This window comes from Equus przewalskii, chromosome 19 (genome assembly GCF_037783145.1).
Source record: "Equus przewalskii isolate Varuska chromosome 19, EquPr2, whole genome shotgun sequence".
Taxonomy (NCBI): Eukaryota; Metazoa; Chordata; class Mammalia; order Perissodactyla; family Equidae; genus Equus; species Equus przewalskii.
This window is the reverse complement of record NC_091849.1, coordinates 31,866,362-31,883,892: the sequence shown is the minus strand read 5'-3', so window position 1 is coordinate 31,883,892 and position 17,531 is coordinate 31,866,362. Positions and strand designations below refer to the sequence as shown.

At 48.6% G+C, this 17,531-nt stretch overlaps 3 protein-coding genes across 24 annotated transcripts; 1 reads left to right on the top strand and 2 right to left on the bottom strand.

The window, feature by feature from the left end:
• Positions 1 to 7,396: 7,396 nt before the first annotated feature.
• Positions 7,397 to 9,831, bottom strand: LY6G5B (lymphocyte antigen 6 family member G5B). The gene is made up of 3 exons (XM_008537538.2): positions 9,028 to 9,831; positions 8,775 to 8,903; positions 7,397 to 8,494 (listed from the first exon to the last, which is right to left on the bottom strand). The coding sequence occupies exons 1-3, from the start codon at positions 9,083 to 9,085 to the stop codon at positions 8,091 to 8,093; spliced, it is 591 nt and encodes a 196-aa protein (XP_008535760.1). The 5' UTR covers positions 9,086 to 9,831; the 3' UTR covers positions 7,397 to 8,090.
• Positions 9,832 to 9,984: 153 nt separating this feature from the next.
• Positions 9,985 to 14,939, bottom strand: CSNK2B (casein kinase 2 beta). Of its 3 annotated transcripts, none has more exons than XM_008537532.2 (7): positions 14,617 to 14,939; positions 13,202 to 13,284; positions 12,394 to 12,496; positions 11,735 to 11,850; positions 11,214 to 11,289; positions 10,879 to 11,068; positions 9,985 to 10,216 (listed from the first exon to the last, which is right to left on the bottom strand). In XM_008537532.2, the coding sequence occupies exons 1-7, from the start codon at positions 14,663 to 14,665 to the stop codon at positions 10,126 to 10,128; spliced, it is 708 nt and encodes a 235-aa protein (XP_008535754.1). In that variant the 5' UTR covers positions 14,666 to 14,939; the 3' UTR covers positions 9,985 to 10,125. The 3 variants fall into 3 exon arrangements, with proteins under 3 accessions (XP_008535754.1, XP_070441561.1, XP_070441562.1); XM_070585460.1 differs by lacking the exon at positions 14,617 to 14,939 and adding an exon at positions 13,896 to 14,046; XM_070585461.1 differs by lacking the exon at positions 14,617 to 14,939 and adding an exon at positions 13,534 to 13,675.
• Positions 14,287 to 17,491, top strand: GPANK1 (G-patch domain and ankyrin repeats 1). Of its 20 annotated transcripts, none has more exons than XM_070585432.1 (5): positions 14,287 to 14,577; positions 14,676 to 14,737; positions 15,079 to 15,312; positions 15,590 to 16,306; positions 16,868 to 17,491. In XM_070585432.1, exons 4-5 carry the CDS (start codon positions 15,696 to 15,698, stop codon positions 17,310 to 17,312), a joined length of 1,056 nt encoding a protein of 351 aa, XP_070441533.1. In that variant the 5' UTR covers positions 14,287 to 14,577; positions 14,676 to 14,737; positions 15,079 to 15,312; positions 15,590 to 15,695; the 3' UTR covers positions 17,313 to 17,491. The 20 variants fall into 20 exon arrangements, with proteins under 20 accessions (XP_070441533.1, XP_070441549.1, XP_070441544.1 ...); XM_070585445.1 differs by having other exon boundaries at positions 14,387 to 14,526; positions 15,141 to 15,227; positions 15,593 to 16,306; XM_070585439.1 differs by having other exon boundaries at positions 14,387 to 14,526; positions 15,141 to 15,312; positions 15,593 to 16,306.
• Positions 17,492 to 17,531: the final 40 nt, after the last annotated feature.

Sequence of the window (17,531 nt, the reverse complement as noted above, 5' to 3'; positions counted from 1 at the left end):
AGTAATCTCTCTCCTCTACCATACAATGAAAAAGACATTCATACTCCAAGAGAGACATCCAAACACAACACAAAAGACATCTGTGAAACCCATGCAGCCATACGACGGAGGGCAAAGAGGCTGGAGCCCCCCTCAGAGGAAGTGGAATGGGGTAAGAGAAAACTTTGCTCCCTCCTCAAAAGTATGGGATCCAGGACTGCAGGCAGCCTCTGACAGGGAAGGAACAGGAGAGGGGACGTTTGTTCGCAGGAACGTCAAAGATCTCCAAGGGCTCTTGCAGCCCATGGGAAAGACCCTACCGAGGTGAAAGCTAACGTGAGGGTGACCTCATCAAGCCAACACCCCAGGAGAGCAGATAATGAGGGCAGAGCAAGAAAACCCCGAGAGCACACAGAGGAAAGCGCACCTCCCCCACCACCTGCACAGGGCCAGTTCCAGTGCCTGGGATCTCGCCAGAATGCAGAGGGTTCAGAATATGCAGCTCTTGACCCTCACCCAGTGGTCATAGGCAGTAACTGCAACCAAATAATACCACAATGTGCAAAAACAGAGCCATGACCTATAGCAGTATCAAAAATTATATAAATATCCAGACCAGAGAGAAAATGACAAGTACCCAGAAATCAGTCCTAAGGACACAGAAATATGTCATCTAAATGACAGAGAATTAAAAATAGCTATCATCAAAAAACTCAATGAGTTAAAAGAGAATGTAGAGAAACAATTCAATGAATTTACGAGCTACTTCACAAAAGAGATTGAAACTATAAAGCAGCAATCAGAAATATTGGAGATGAAAGACATAATGGAAGAGAGAAAATATGAATTCCCTGAATGCTCAAGCAGATGTCGTAGAAGAGCGAATCAGCATAATCAAGGACAGACATGTTGAAGTGCTCCAGATAGAGGAGAGAAACTAAGAATAAAAAGAAATTAAGTCTCCAAGAAATATCCAACTCAATCAGGAAATGCAACATAAGCATTATAGGTGTTTAAGAGGAAGAAGGAGAATGGAGCAGAAAGCTTGATCAAAGAAATAATAGCAGAGATCTTCCCAAACCTGGGGAAGGACATGGAAATCCATGTCAAAGAGTCTATCAGAGCTCCTAAACATGTCAATGTAAAAAGACCTACTGCAAGGCATATAGTAGTGAAACTGGCAAAAGTGAATGACAAAGAAAAAATACTTTTTCCTTTTCAGGAAGATTAGCCCTGAGCTAACTACTGCCAACCCTCCTCTTTTTTCTGAGGAAGGCTGACCCTGAGCTAACATCCGTGCCCATCTTTCTCTACTTTATATGTGGGATTCCTACCACAGCATGGCGTGCCAAGCGGTGCCATGCCCACACCTTGGATCCGAACCAGCAAACCCCAGGCCGCCGAGAAGCAGAACATGTGAACTTAACCACTGTGCCACTGGGCCAGCCCCAGAAAAAATACAGGGAGCAGCAAGGCAGAAGAAAATAACCTACATTTCTCTGCAGAAACCTTACAAGTTAGGAGAGACTGGAATGGCACATTCAAATCTTTGAAGGACAGAAACTTTCAGCCAAGAATACTCTATCCAGCAAGAATATCCTTCAGATATGATGGAGAAATAAAAACTTTCCCAGATAAACAAAAGCTAAGGGAGTTTGCAGCCATAAGATCCCCCTGCCCCCAAGAAATCCTCAAGAAGGCCCTCATACCTGAAAAAAAAAGGCAGAAAGGGGTTACAAAGCATGGAGTAAAGAGATAAATAGGTAGACAAAATCAGAAAATTGTAGCTATACATCAGAACAGGTTAGCAAATACTCAAGAATAGTATTAAAGATAAAGGGAAGGAAAACACCAAAAACAAAGATAATCTTGTCATTTTAATCACCAACTCACAAGATGAAATAAGATGTGAGAAAAACAACTTAGGAGGGGAAGAAGAAAGGGACAGAATCAGTTTAGTCTAAGGAAATCAGAGGCCATCAGAAAACAGACAATCTTAGCTATGTGATTTTGAATACAAACCTCATGGTAACCACTAAACAAAAAAGCACAACAGAGACACAAATAATAAATAAGGAGAGAACAAAGAAACACAACATAAAAACTACATAACTCAATTGGTAGACCAAAATACACAGGACGAGAAACAAAGGAAATGAAGGAGAACCAGAAAACAAGTGATAAAATGGCAGCATTGAGCCCTCATATATTGATAATCACCCTAAATGTAAATGCACTGAATTCTCCAACAAAAAGAGAAAGAGCAGCAAGATGAATTAAAGAACAAGACCCAACAATATGCTGCCTCCAGGAAACACATTTCAGCTCCAATGACAAACACAGGCTGAGAGTGAAGGGATGGAAGATGATACTCCAAGCTAATGGCAAACAAAAGAAAGTAGGAGTCGCGATACTTATATCAGACAAAGTAGACTTCAAGATAAGACAGGTAAAGAGAGACAAAGAGGGGCAATATATAATGATTAAAGGGACACTCCACCAAAAAGATGTAACACTTATAAATATCTATGCACCCAACACAGGAGCACCAAAGTACATAAAGCAACTACTGACAAACCCAAAAGAAGATATTAATAGTAACACAATAACAGTAGGGGACCTCAACACCCCACTCACATCATTGGAGAGATCATCAAGACAGAAAGTCAACAAGGAAACAGATTAAACAAAAAGCTAGACTAGTCAGGCTTAATAGACATATATAGAACACTCCATCCAAAACCAGCAGAATACACATTCTTCTCAAGTGCACAGAGAACATTCTCAAGGATAGACCATGTGTCGGGAAATGAGGCAAGCCTCAATAAATTTAAGTAGATTGAAATAATAACAAGCATTTTTCTGATCACAATGCTATGAAGCTAGAAATTAATTACAAGAACAAAGCTGATAAAGGGACAAAGATGTAGAGATTAAACAACATGCTATTGAACAACCAATGGATCATTGAAGAAATTAAAGGAAAAATAAAAAAATATCTGGAGACAAATGAAAATGAAAACATACCATATCAACTCATATGGGATGCAGCAAAAGCTGTATTAAGAAGGAAATTCGGAGCCTGCCTGGTGGTGCAGTGGTTAAGTTTGTATGTTCCACTTCGGCAGCCTGGGGTTCGCTGGTTCAGATCCTGGGTGTGGACATGGCACCACTTGGCAAGCCATGCTACGGTAGACGTCCCACATATAAAGTAGAGGAAGATGGGCATGGATGCTAGCTCAGCACCAGTCTTCCTCAGTAAAAAGGAGGATTGGCAGCAGATGTTAGCTCAGGGCTAATCTTCCTCAAAAAAAGAGGGAGATTCATCACAATACAGGCTCACCTTAACAAACAAGAAAAATCCCAAATAAGCAATCTCAAACTACACCTAACTGAATTAGAAAAAGAAGAACAAACAAAGCCCAAAGTCAGCAGAAGGAGAAACAATAAAAATCAGAGCAAAAATAAATGCTATTGAAACAAAAAAGGCAGTAGAAAGGATCAATGAAACAAAGAGCTGGTTCTTTGAGAAGATAAACAAAATTGACAGACCCCTAGCCAGACTTACAAAGAAAAACAGAGAGAAAGCTCAGATAAATAAAATTAGAAACGAAAGAAGAGAAATAATAAATGGATACCACAGAAATACAATGGATTATAAGGGAATACTACGAAAAGCTATATGCCAAGAAAATAGACAATCTAGAGGAAATAAATTCTTAGGCTCTTACAACTTCCCAAAGCTGAATCAAGAAGAAATAGATAATCTGAATAGACCAATCACAAATAGAGATTGAAACAGTAATCAAAAGCATCCCAAAAAATAAAAGCCCAGCACCAGACGGCTTCCCTGGAGAATTCTACCAAACTTTCAGAGAGGATTTAATACCTATCCTTCTCAAGCTATTCCAAAAAGTTAGGGAAGATGGAATGCTTTCTAACACATTCTGTGAGGACAACATTACTCTGATACCAAAGCCTGACAAAGACAACACAAAAAAAGAAAACTATAGGCCAATGTCACTGATGAACATAGATGCAAAAATCCTCAAAAAAATATTGCCAATCTGAATACAGCAATACATCAAAAAGATCATACATCATGAGCAAGTGGGATTTATACCAGGGACACAGGGAGAGTTCAACATCTGCAAATCAATCAATATGATACACCACATTAACAAAATGAGGAATAAAAACCACATGATCATCTCAACAGACACAGAGAAGGCATTTGACAAGATCCAACAGCCATTTATGACAAAAATGGGGATAGAAGGAAATTACCTCAACATAATAATGGGCATATACGACAAACCCACAGCCAACATCATACTCAATGGGGAAAACCTGAATGCCATCCCTCTGAGAACAGGAAGAAGACAAGAATGCCCTCTATCACCACTCTTATTCAACACTGTACTGGAGGTTTTGGCCAGAGCAATTAGGCAAGAGAAAAGGAATAAAAGGAATCCAAATAGGGAGTGAAGAAGTGAAACTCTCACTGTTTGCAGATGACATGATCTTATTTAGAGAAAACCCTAAACAATCCATTGGAAAAATATTAGAGGTAATTAACAACTACAGTAAAGTTGCAGGGTACAAAATCAACTTACAAAAATCAGTTGCATTTCTATACTCTAATAATGAACTTACAGAAAGAGAATTCAAGAATACAATCCCATTTACAGTTGCAACAAAAACAATAAAGTATCTAGGAGTCAATTTAACCAAGGAGGTGAAGGACTTATACAATGCAAACTATAAGACATTACTTTTGAAAGAAATAGATGATGACATAAAGAGATGGAAAGAGATTCCACGCACATGGATTGGAAGAATAAACATAGTTAAAAGGTCCATACTACCCAGAGCAAATCTACACATTCAATGCAATCCCAATCAGAATCCCAAGGACATTCCTCACAGAAACAGATCAAAGAATCCTAAAATTCATATCGGACAACCAAAGACCCCGAATTGCTAAAGCAACCCTGAGAAAAAAGAACAAAGCTGGAGGCATCACAATCCCTGACTTCAAAATGTACTACAAAGCTATAGTGATCAAAACAGCATGGTACCAGTACAAAAACAGGCACACAGATCAAGGGAACAGAACTGAAAGCTCAGAAATAAAACCACATATCTACAGACAGCTAATCTTCGACAAAGGTGCCAAGAACATACAACAGAGAAAAGATAGTCTCTTCGATAAACAGTGTTGGGAAAACTGGACAGCCACATGCAAAAGAATGGGAATCCTCATACACTGCTGGTGGGAATGCAAACTGGTATAGCCACTATGGAAAACAGTATGGCGATTCCTCAAACAACTAAAAATAGAAATACCAGGGGCCAGCCCAGTGGTGCAGTGGTTAAGTTCGCACGTTCTGCTTTGGCTGCCCAGGGTTTGCTGGTTCAGATCCCGGTGCGGACATGGCAGTGCTTGGCAAGCCATGCTGTGGTAGGCATCCCACATATAAAGTAGAGGAGGATGGGCATGGATGTTAGCTCGAGGCCAGTCTTCCTCAGCAAACAGAGGAGGATTGGCAGCAGTTAGCTCAGGGTTAATCTTCCTCAAAAAAAAAAAAAAAGTAATACCATACGACCCAGCTATCCCACTACTGGGTATCTACCCAACTTGAAATCAACAATCCAAAGTAACATATGTACCCCTATGTTAATTGCAGCACTATTCATAATAGCCAAGACATGGAAACAATCCAAGTGCCCATCAACCAATGATTGGATAAAGAAGATGTGGCATATATACAGAATACTACTCAGCCATAAAAAAAGACAAAATCATCCCATTTGCAACAACATGGACAGACCCGGAGGGAGTTATGCTAAGTGAAATAAGCCAGACTGAGAAAGACAAACACCAGAGGATTTCACTCATATGTGGAACATAAACAAACACATGGACAAAGAAAACAGTTCAGTGGTTACCAGGGGGAGGGGGGTGGAGGGTGGGCACAAGGGGTGAAGGGGAACACTTATGTGGTGACAGACAAGAAATAATGTACAAGTGAAATTTCACAATGATGTATACTATTATGAACTCAAAAAAAAAAAGATGGTTAGAGAGATGTGGGATAAAGTAAATCCAGAGAAATGTTAACTGTAGAATTTAGGTGGTGGATAGGTGGATGTTCTCTGTCCAACTCTTTCAACCTTTCTGTAGGCTTGAAAATTTTTGTATTAAAATGCTTGTTAAAAAAAAATGTGTACAAAACGCTGTGTAGCTATGTGTAAATGCTGCACGGTGCCATTCATATCAAGCACACAGATAAAATTCATCTAAGCTGCTACAGCTGAGGACAGCGGCTACCCGAGCGTTGGGGGAGTGCCTGGGAGGGGGCACGAAGGCAGCTTTGGGTGCCGATAAAGGCCTTTATGCTGGCTTGGGGACTGGTATCACAGTTGTATAGTTTACAAAAAAACATCCTAAGGTCTGTACAAGCTTCTGTATGTTTTGCCAAAAAGGATTAAAAATAAACAGGCCACATCTGTGAGTGCATTTGTTTCTAAGGCATGTGTCTCTTTTTTGAGGCCCTAACTTCCACCTGTGCACATGCATTTACATGCATTCTCTCAATCCCATGAGGCACTAGCTCTACTTAATTAAAGGTGACCAAAGTGAGGCCAAGAGACCAACTTACCCAAGCAGCAGAGGAGCTGGGATTGGGCCTCCCAGCCACAGGCTGCACTACTTTTGAAAAGGTCTCATAAGCCCAGCACTGGGTTGCGAGATTTGGAAGGCGGACACCTGGCTGTACTCATCTGCGAGTCTTGGCGCTTAACACCAGGCCTGGCACAGAGCAGTGTGTGTCCAGTGTTTACTGAACGTATGGGAAAGGTTGAGTTACGGATATTCATTATTGCTCTCTGCATGCTTGCAATCTTTCAAACATAAAATATTAAAATGAAAGATCCAACCACTGCAGCCCTACCTGTGGACTCTGCATTTCCCCCTCCACGTAAGCCCCCACAGAGGGAGGGGGTCCTGGGTGCCAGGATCCTGAAAAGAACTGAGGATGGGCAGAAACCCAAGCCCCTCAGGACCACATGGCTCTGAGATGCAGACCTGGGCCCTTTGGTTTGCTCCTGAGTCTTCCTAGTTTAAAGAGTTTTCCCTCCTCTCTCAGGTAGAAAAACCTGACATCACCTAGGTTTAACTTTCTGGGTTTTGCAGGATATGTTTAATGCTGGGAGGAGGTTACAATCCCCATCCTTTGATCTCTAGCTGAGCAGAGGGTGGAATGGATGTGAGCCCTTTGGGGCAGGCCATGAGGAAGACACAAAAGCCAAGTGGAGTGGGCAGGTCTCTGAACTCCACAACTAATTAACTTTCTTTAACCTGTCTACACCTGCCCACACCTGAGCCTGAGCCCATAAACAACGTGACACAGACTTAGCCCAGTCCATTTATTGCGGAGGGAAATTGAGGGACATGGAACAGAGCAGGACAGACTCTCTCCTCTCCTCTCCCCAGGAACCTATGGAAGTGGGAAAGTGACTGAGTGAAGTGAAGTGGGGCTGAAGAGGCCAGAGATTGGGACAAGAGATGAGAGGAGGCAGCAGGAGACCAGGGTGAGAGTGGCGGTGGTGGAGACAGTAAGGCAGAGACACCAGAATGCCAAGTCAGGAAATCTGCATAGAAGTCTACCCCTCATCCTTCTTGCTGCCAAGTTCAGTCTGGCACTGGATCATAGAGACAGGCATAGGACAGGATATAGAGCTAGATGTGAATGGAGGTAGCAGGTGACCAGATTGAGAGGGGATTGGGAAGATTACGGGGGATGATGGACCACTCAGATGATGGGAAAGGGATAAGGAAACCACTGTGCCTTTTCCAGGTCAGCCTGGGCAGAATCTGCACTTGAGATTATTTTCTAGGAAAAAGAAAGAGGAGGACTAGGTGCATTGCCAACCAGTTTCTGAAGAGAAAATTAAATCAAAGCCATACAGAAACTGGAAGTACCACAGAAAGGAGGCCTAAGAAATCAGAGGCCAGAGAATGTGGATGTTCTGACAGGACAGTGTAGGCTGCTGGGGTGTTAGGGGACAGATGCTAGAACAGAGTGGGATCCAGCAAGGGTAAGGTGTCAGGGTCCAGCCTGGGGAAGAACCAAAAGTCCTGAATTGTTAAGGAACAAGTATATGTGGCGCAGGACAGCAACAGGCAAGTCCAGGTTCAGAGGCAGGGCGGCCAGGGGGTCCAGGCCTTCTTCAGGCTCCTTCTCAGCATGGAAGCTGGGTAGGGGCAGTGAGAGGTTCAAGGCTTGGTAGAACCTCTGGATCTGGGCCTCGGACAGGGGTAGGGTCAGGGACCTGTCAGGGGGTTCAGGCAGGGAGCTCTGGAGCTGGGGGCTGGACCAAGAGTTGCAGTAATCATACTGGCAGCATTGGGCCTCGTACCAGTACTCTGCGAAGTAGGTAGCGTGTTTTTCTTGGCAGCGGTAAGAATTGTACTGTCCACAGCCTCGAATGAAGAAGCGGATCTTGGTATCTGGAGGAGAGGGAACAGCTAATAACCCCTGCTGCCTCTCACAGTCCCCAAACATGGCACCCCTACCACTGAGTCTCCCCATCCCTCACCCAGACCCGACTTCCATTTCAGACTCCTTCAGAAGAGGCCAGAAAAATTAGCTTAGTTGGCCCCCCAGAACCCTCCTTCCAAGATCCTCTTTTTTTCTTCTTGTACTCCAGGGCTCAAGCAGCCCTCACCTAAAAGAGGAGGCCAAGCCACGGGCGTCCCACCAGCAGCCCCTTCCTTGGACCTGACTCACCGTAATAGATGGTGATCACCATGCATGGGGATGTACTGCTGATGGTGCACTTCTCTGAGCCTGAAATGCATCCGACTGAAGGGTCTTCTAAGAGGCAGAAGTGGCAGGTCCGGACTTCAGCAAGGGGAGCTGAAGAAGTAGAATGTAGGAGAGATGGGAGTGTTGGCTCACTCCAAGTCCCTTGCCCTGCAGGGAGCCCGTGCATCCAGGTGCCCAGCCCCACCCCTTCCTCCCTGCCCCGGCTCCCACTTACCCTTTCCCACTGCGAAGCCCACCATGACCAGCACACCTACAAGCATACAGGCCTTCATTATGGAATTCTGGGGAGAGGGGCAGTCAGAGGGGTGCTCTGAAACCCCACCTGTCTGTGACCACACTGCTTGATCCTGAGCTGCAGGGTGGTTTTGACAGGCAGAGTGTCAGCAGGAGCTGCTGTAGTACAGACCTATATTCCTGCCTGGGGCAGGACCCTGGCTGGAGGAGTAAGTTATTAACTTGGGGAGAGGGACAGTGTGTCCTCACCCACGAGGTCCACTTCCTGAATGTGGGAGTAGTGGCCCAGACAGGGACAATACCTGGGCTGTAATCCAGCCGTCTACCTTTGTCCTGCATGCCCCCCCAAAGATCTATTCCCGCCCCTCAAGGGTCCATAGATTAGCATCTGTCTCTAGCACCACCGCTGTCTTTCCCACACAATAGGGCCAGTCCCTATCATGCTGGGAGAAACTTTGGCCAGGAACCCAGCGTCCCCATCCTTCTGAGACGAGCATGTCTCAGCTCCCCCAGCAGAGGGCACACAGACACCACTAAGCAGCAATTCTGCAATTGTCCCTCCTCTCTCCACCCCTTACAGCTCTGTTTCTTTTAGGACCACCTTCCCTGTAAAACCAAAACTGAAAGACAGTGTTGTTGATGACGTCCCTTACACTATAAACAGACAGCTGTAGGCGGCCCCAAAAGAACCAGTGTTTCTCTGGTCTTTAAAATCTGATTTTTCTCTGGGTCTTTTCCTTGTGACCTTGCACATGCCCACACCCAATCCTAGGAATTCTGCTCTGCTCTCTACTAGAAACATCACCCAAATCCACTGGGCACAAATTCGTGCTGGTTTTCAACTTGGGGAGGGTGGGCTGGGCCATGAGGGCCCCTGGGGTCCAGCACACCACTACCCTCCCTTCCCCAACCCCAAGTACCAGCAGACTAGCTCATGGCCTTTTCTTCCACTTTATTTCATTATTCCCACCACAATAATGACTCCTTTAATTTAAACTAAAAACCATAGGGGGTTCCTGAAAGGGTGGCAGCGAAGGAATGGAGGTGTCAAGGACCAAGGGACAGGTGGGGTGGGGAATCAGCGAATCGTCTTGACTGGGCTCTTGAAGTTGCTGGCGGCTTGGAGCTGCAGCTGGTAAGCCATTGGATGGATCTTGAAACCGTAGAGCCTGGGCCGGGGCAGAGGTCAGACAGGCAGCAGGGTGAGCCCCATCCTGGTCCTGCCAGTGGCGTGCATTCCCACCTCCCCACCCCAGCTCCTCCACAGGCCTGCTCAGTGCTTAAGGGCAATGGTTCCCAAACTCCTTCCCTCAAGAATATTAGGGAACACATCTTAAATACCCATTAAAACCCAGATTCTAAAATATACACGCGGGTGTGCATATATACGTGTGTGTGAATTTAAACATATCTCAGTACTTACTTCAATATAAAACCGAACCTTTCTTCCCTACACCCAAGTAAAAGTGATGCTCCAGGAAGATTACCCACACTTGAACCATGGCTCTAAGGATCTCCTAGCAAATGTTGAGCACCCAAGATGGTGGCAAGAACAGCTATCATTTAAACGGTGCTTCAAGTACCAAATGTTATTCTAAGTACTCCACATAATTAAAAATACCCTGTCAGGCAGGTACTATCATCCTCCTCATTTTATGGATAAGGGAACTGAGGCATCGGCAATCAAAGAACTTTCCCAAGGTCCTTCAGCAGGGAGAACCCTGGCTTTGGGAGAAGCAGGTCTCAAGAAAAGGACCATGCCCTGTCCTCCCTTCTCTCTGGGGGTCCCAGGCCTTTCTTTTGACCCTTGGTGACTGTCCCTGCTCCCCACCTGGGCACAAACTGGTTGGCGGGCCGCTTGGGCCGGTACTCGGGGTGCACCATGAAGAGCATGTGAGGGAAACCGGTGCCGAAGTAGGCGCCGTCCGTGTGGTGGTGCCTCGATGACTTGGGTGTGTACACGTCCATGCACTTGGGGCAGTAGAGCTTCACCATGGCCTCACCTGGGATGTCCGAAAGGCCTGGGAGACAGCCAGACTCAGCAGGCTGGGCTCCCCCAACCTTGCCCAACCTCCCTCCCGGACTCAGGCCCCAACTTGCTGAGTCCCAACTCACTCCCAGAGGACCTGCCATATGTTGCCCTCCTTTCCTTTCTCCAACACTCACCGATGGGAAGCATTGGCTGGTTCTCACAGTACACACGGGGACAGTAGCCAAAATCTCCCTGCTGGTATTTTTCCAACTGAGGTGAATAAAATGGAAGAGGTCAGTGGATAGGTGTGAAGAGGCAATCTCCTCTCCAGCTCAACCCACATCACTGTCCCCCACTCCTCCTCTCTCTCTGTGTTCAGAGGCCCCTTCTCTGGCCCAGGCAGACCCTCAGACTCCTCTGCTTCCTTTCCTCCAGGCAGGCAGACTGAAGACCATCAGAGCCATTCACTGTTTATTCCCTGAGGAAGAGGCAGTCTGTAACAACTTACTGTCCAAGGTCATATATCCCTCCCTGAAAACACCGCCTTCAGCACAACCCCCAACCAGGATTTAATTCCCAGGCCCGAGTCCTGGGGTTCTTCCCCTCTTCTCAGCTAGACTCCTTGACAGGGTTCAAACACGTGACTTCTTGCTGTAGGAACCTCTGTCTTCCTTATTGCCTCAGAAAGAACCGTGTGGGAGCAGAGAGGCCTCACCATCTGGGCGATGCCACGGTTGGTGAGGATATAGCGGGCGTGGATCAATCCATAAAGCATCTCGGCTGCCTGCTCAATCAAGTCGCTCTGGTTGGGGTTGTCTTCCAGCTCTTCATCTGAAACATGGCCCCAGGTGAATGCAACCACTTGACTTACAGCCTTCTTAGGTGCCGTGCCCACCCCCTGGGGCTGCTGCCTACTCAGTTGGCCCAACACCTACCTCTGAGCTTCACCCCACCCATTGTCTGGGCATTTGACCCAGAAACCTGGGCCTCTGACCCTTCTTCCACACTTCTTCAGCCTCTGCTCTCTTCTCTCCCTCCCAACTCCCTCCTGAACACATAAATGTAAAGATGTCAATGCAGAATATGGAACTCGAGACCAGAAGGTGCAAGACAGGAGAAAGAGGCAGAAAACGAGACCCGGGGGAACTGGCGTTATGGAATAGTGCTGAGTTATAGGATCAGAGCATGGGAACAGGTGATATAAATCACAGAACTAGGCAAGAGTCAGGTGAGGGATCAAAATGAAGTAGGGGATTTTGGGTTAAGGGAATCAGAGGACCAAAAAGAAATTTAGAAATTCAAGAAGCAAGTGAACAGGAATTTGAAGAGGAAAAAAAAGCATACACACACAAAACCACCCTTAGAGTGCCTCACCAGGTTCCAGGTCCAAGATCATGTCTAGAGCTTGTCGATAGTGAGGCACCTGCTCGTTGAGTCCAGTGAGATTGAATTTGTCCTGGATGTAGTCTTCATCCACCTGCCAGGATATGAAGTCAAGAGGGAAGATTGCTCAGCTTTGACCTGTGTGATTGCTCTAACTGATGCTTTATCCTCGACACAACTGCTTCTGTTCCCTTTTCCCCCACTCTCAACTCGGCAGAAGGACTTGAGTCTCTCTCCTCAGTTTATATATACCGTCCTCCCATAAAAGCTTTGGCTTTTCTTTTCTAAGGATAAGCAGGTCCAGAATCTCCTCCTCAGAGAGACAGTCCTTCCAAGATCCCTGTCTCTGCTCCTGCCCCATCTCTAGTAGCCAGTTTTGTCCTCTCTTTAGGGACAGCTGGTTCTCTGAGGAAAGTGGAGACTGAGCAGCTTGGGTTCTGCAGGCAATTACAATCCCTTATGTTAACACACAGCTTTACACGTTACAAAGCTTTTTAACGTGCAATGTTTCAATTCTTCTAACAGTTACTGGAGATAGGTACTACCAGCACCACTCTGGTAATAAAAAAGAAAAGACACGGGTTGACTCGTCCAATGTCACATTGCTAGAGGGTGGCAGGGGTGGGACTTGGGCCCTAGACTTACCACTTCACCACAAGTTACTGAGCGGTTACTGAGGAGACTCTTCCTTGACGGGAAAAAGTTTCTATAGAAGCATTTGAGACAAGTGTGTGGAAGCTTAATATCTGGGAGGATATCAGACTATAAGTGAAGAGGCGTAGGGAGATTGAGAACTCACTTCACAGAAGAATTCATTGCCACGGAGACCACAGAACCAGGAAATCCAGGACACCTCTTCTGAGCTGCTCATCTTCACGTCAGCTGGAAACCCAAGAGTCTAAGGAAAGGCCAAGCTCTCCCTCCCTGCTGCTGGTATCCTCCCTCCTCCCACACTTTGCCCTCCAACCCCGGAAGAATTTGGGTCACCTTTTCTTTAAGGATTCCAGACTCTGGAACACCTCCCTCCAGTTCCTCTGAATTACACCTCAGCCTATCTCCCCCGAGATTACAAATTCTTTGAGGTCCCACCACTTGCAAGAAACCGACAGGTCTGGAGCCACCAAGTCCTACCCTCATCCCTGACGCTCCCAAAGGCCAGGCTCCTCTCCCGGCCGTGTCAACTCCCGCAGGCCCTCGGCTCCGGCTCCCTACCCCCGCAGGGCTCTGCAGGCTCCCCGGCACTTTTCCCAAGGGTTCCGAAGTTTATCCTTTTCGGACAACTGCTGGGCCCTTTCTCTTCTCACGGCCAGCGGGTGGCCGTCAGGTCCCTTTCACCGGAGTCCCCACATCCCGCCTCCGCTCCTCAGCCCACCCCACCCTCCCTCGGTGCCCGACCGGGTCACTTCCTTCCCCGCCCCCACATCAAGGAGCGGAGACCCCATGTGCCGCGCCCAGGGACACCGGACTCGGCGCGGCGACGACCTCAGACTCACCGGGCGGACGAGGGCCAGGACCAGGGTGGGGGAGGGGAGTTGCTGCTTCCAAAGAACCTCGGCGACGGCTACAGCGCAGGCCGCGGACCCGACCGCGGCAGGCGAAGTGGGGTGGGGGGAGTGGAAATTGGGGAGGGTGGGGGAAGAGGGCACCGCGCAAGCGCCAAGGGTCGGGCGCCCGGGTGGACGCCGGGAGACGGAGTCCTCAGTAGGGAGAAACTGGCGAAACGAGGGAAAGGCGAACTACGAATCCCAGGATGACTCTCACACGACCCTGGTGTCGCGAGGTCCCTGAGGAAGACGCTTGGGGGCGGGGCGCAGCGAGGCGCCACCGGAAGCGGAAGCCCAGTATGGGGTCTAGGACCGGGGAGCTTGGGAAATATAGTCGTGTGATCCGGGGACTGAGAGGCCAAAAGGGGGCGGGGAAAGGAATGAGTCTGGCTGGATCGTTTCCTGCCGCTTCCCTCACAGCGAGCCTCTGGCCCCGGCGCACCTTTGCTACCCAGGCGACTGACCCCCATCTGCGGCCAACCCTCCGGGTCCTTATCGCCCGTCGAGCCCCTCACCCGAGTCAGGCCCGCCACTAGAGACCCCCGATGGGGCCCATGTTTCACTCCTCCTGAGGCGGGAGGTGAGGCCGGTCTCCGTGCTAAGGGATCTGGGTAGGGTGTGCTAGGCTGAGGTGAGCGGTGTGAGAGCTGGAACGGCCCAGTGTGCTAACCTGAGGTGGCGCCAGCCATTCTGCTACTTGTCCCCTTGCATTTCTCCATTTCCTCTTAGGGTTTGAATGAGGCCTTCTGCTGCGGGCTGAGTGTGACCTTCGAACCCTGGTCAGAGTAATGGTGAGGGGCAGCGCGACGTTATTTCATTTTACAGCTTCTAGGCATTCCACAGGTTTCCCTCCGCCTCCTCAGGGCGTTTCTTAACCCAGACAGTGGTTTCCCAGCTCCAGAAAATGAGTTCGGAGCGGGGGCCACGTTGAGGGAGGCGAAGGGCATTGTGGGGGCGTTATGTAAAAGTAGGACCCCCCCCCCCCCAACCGACAGCTCCTCCTTGCTCCTCGCGCTATCTAGGCACGTGGTGGCGTGCGCGCACACTATTGGAAGGTTCCAGGGCGGGAAACTGAACTAGCACCTTGCGCACGCCCTCGCCCTCAAGTAATGTTTGTTTGCTTTTTCCCCAGCCACGCATGCGTCTTCTTGTCGTGTGGCTATTTAATTGTGTAAACTCTTTTGCTTGGAGTAGCGCCACTTTGCGGTACGGAAGCTACAAAGCATCGCACTCTGGAGCGTCTCCCCGAAATCTGCTTCCGCTTCCTGCTTCCGGAAAAGTGTTAAGTCTGTTTTCGTTTGGGAAGGAGATACAGAAATAGAATCGAGGAAGATTTAAAGGGCTAGGCTGATTGTTTTTCTTAATGGTATGTCTTACGGGGTGGTAAAGGGGTTTGAGAGAGAGGCTGTTATTATTTAGTGTTGGTGAGGACGGGGCGTGGGGGTGGAACGCAGGACCTCTGGACGACTGCCTCATGGAGTTGTCTTTGTTAACCTTTACTAAGGGGCATGGTCTGTTATTGCAGGGTTTCCTGTTTTTCCACATGACTTACGGCCCTTAGGCCCTGCAGGGTCCTAGGTTGTGGGGTCATTTTTGGGGCAGGAGGGGGTTTTTGACTCTAAGGCTACTTTTCTTCATCCCAGCAGACCTCTGGAGGTGGCTCTTGTCACTGCAGGGCCACCAGGGTGTTCGCTTGCTTGTTTCATCCTTCCCTTGCCTAGTCTCATCTTCTCAGCTCTCTGAAAAGCCATGTCCAAACCCTCCCTCATCACCTTCACCCCGGCCACTGACCCCAGTGACCTCTGGAAAGATGGGCAGCAGCAGTCACAGCCTGAAGAGCTGGAGCCCACCCTGGATGGGGCTGCAGCCCGAGCTTTCTATGAGGCCTTGATTGGGGATGAGAGCAGCACCCCTGAACCCCAGAGAGCTCGGCCTGAGCCTGCCAGTGAGAGAAAGAGGAAGAAAAGAAGAGTGATGCGACAGGCTGCAGCAGGAGCATCAAGAGGACATGGACAAAGTAGATCCCTTGAGGCCGAGGACAAGATGACCCAGTGGATATTGAGGGCAGCCCAGGAGGGGAACTTGGCAGAACTAAGAAGGCTGTTGGATCCTCAGGAAGCAGGGGGAGCTGGGGGGAATATCAACACTCGGGATGCCTTCTGGTGGACTCCCCTGATGTGTGCTGCCCGAGCAGGCCAGGGGGCGGCTGTGCGCTATCTCCTGGGCCGTGGGGCTGCCTGGGTGGGTGTCTGTGAGGTGGGTGGCAGGGATGCTGCTCAGCTGGCCGAAGAAGCAGGCTTCCCTGAGGTGGCCCGCATGGTCAGAGAGAGCCATGGAGAGACGAGGAGCCCAGAGAATCGGTGAGGGGAAGCCTTTGTCCATATCCATCTTTCAGTATGTTCTGCCCTTCCTACCTACTTCACACCAGAGGCCCCAGAACAGAGCTGAAAGTTTTTCTCCCCCATTCCCCAGTGCAGGCTGATAAGGCAGTGTAGTAGAGTGATTATGAACATGGCGTTCCCTGGATTTAAATCCTGACTCTACTTACTTGGGCAAGCAACCTAATGTCTGTGGGCCTCAGTTTCCTTTTCTGAGAAATGGGGGTAATAAGAGTACCTTTTCATAGGGTTGTTAGAATTAAATAGGTTAATATAAAGTGCCAGAACAATGCTTGCCACATAGTAAGCACTATATAAATATTAGCTGTAGTCATTATTATTCTTCCCTCGCCCAAGAGCCTTATAAGGCCTGATTACCATCTTTTCTCTCAACTATTTCTCTCTGGGTCCCTCATTGCTAAGTGGGGAGGAAAGCAATTCGTTCCTTAGCAGAAAGACTGGAAGGACCCTGTCCCACCCTGACACCCCTCTCAGGCCTCAACCCTTCCCCTGCCCTCAACCCTTTCTCTTTTTCCTCTGCAGGGCCCAATCCCCTTCCCCCCAGTACTGTGAGACCTGTGACGCCCACTTCCAAGACTCTAACCACCGCACATCTACTGCTCACCTGCTGTCACTGTCTCGGAATCTCCAGCCCCCCAACCTGCCCCTTGGGGTGCCCACCTCCAGCCCAGGCTTCAAGATGCTGCTGAGGGAGGGCTGGGAGCCTGGAATGGGGCTGGGACCCCGGGGCGAAGGCCGCACCAATCCCATCCCCACTGTCCTCAAGAGGGACCAAGAAGGATTAGGGTACAGATCCGTGCCCCAGCCCCGAGTCACACACTTCCTGGCTCGGGATACCCGGGCTGTGGCTGGGAGAGAGAGAGCCCCTCGGGTGATCACACTGACTCGGAGGGAGGAGAGGAGGCAGGAGGAGAAGGACAGGGCCTGGGAGCGGGATCTGAGGACATACATGAACCTTGAGTTCTGACCTTAGCAAGATCTGACCCTGGGCTGCTGCCAAAGTCTGAACTTGTGCCTCTGACCTGGGCACTTTGGCTTCTACTTCCTACAGTCTGCCCAAGTCCTAGACCCTTAGGTTTTCGTCAGTGGGCTCTGCCTTTGGGAGAGAGGGACTGAGAGTTGAGAAATAAATCAACCTTCTCCTTCTTTTGTGTTTTATTCACTTTTCTGGAAGCTGTTGCAGGGA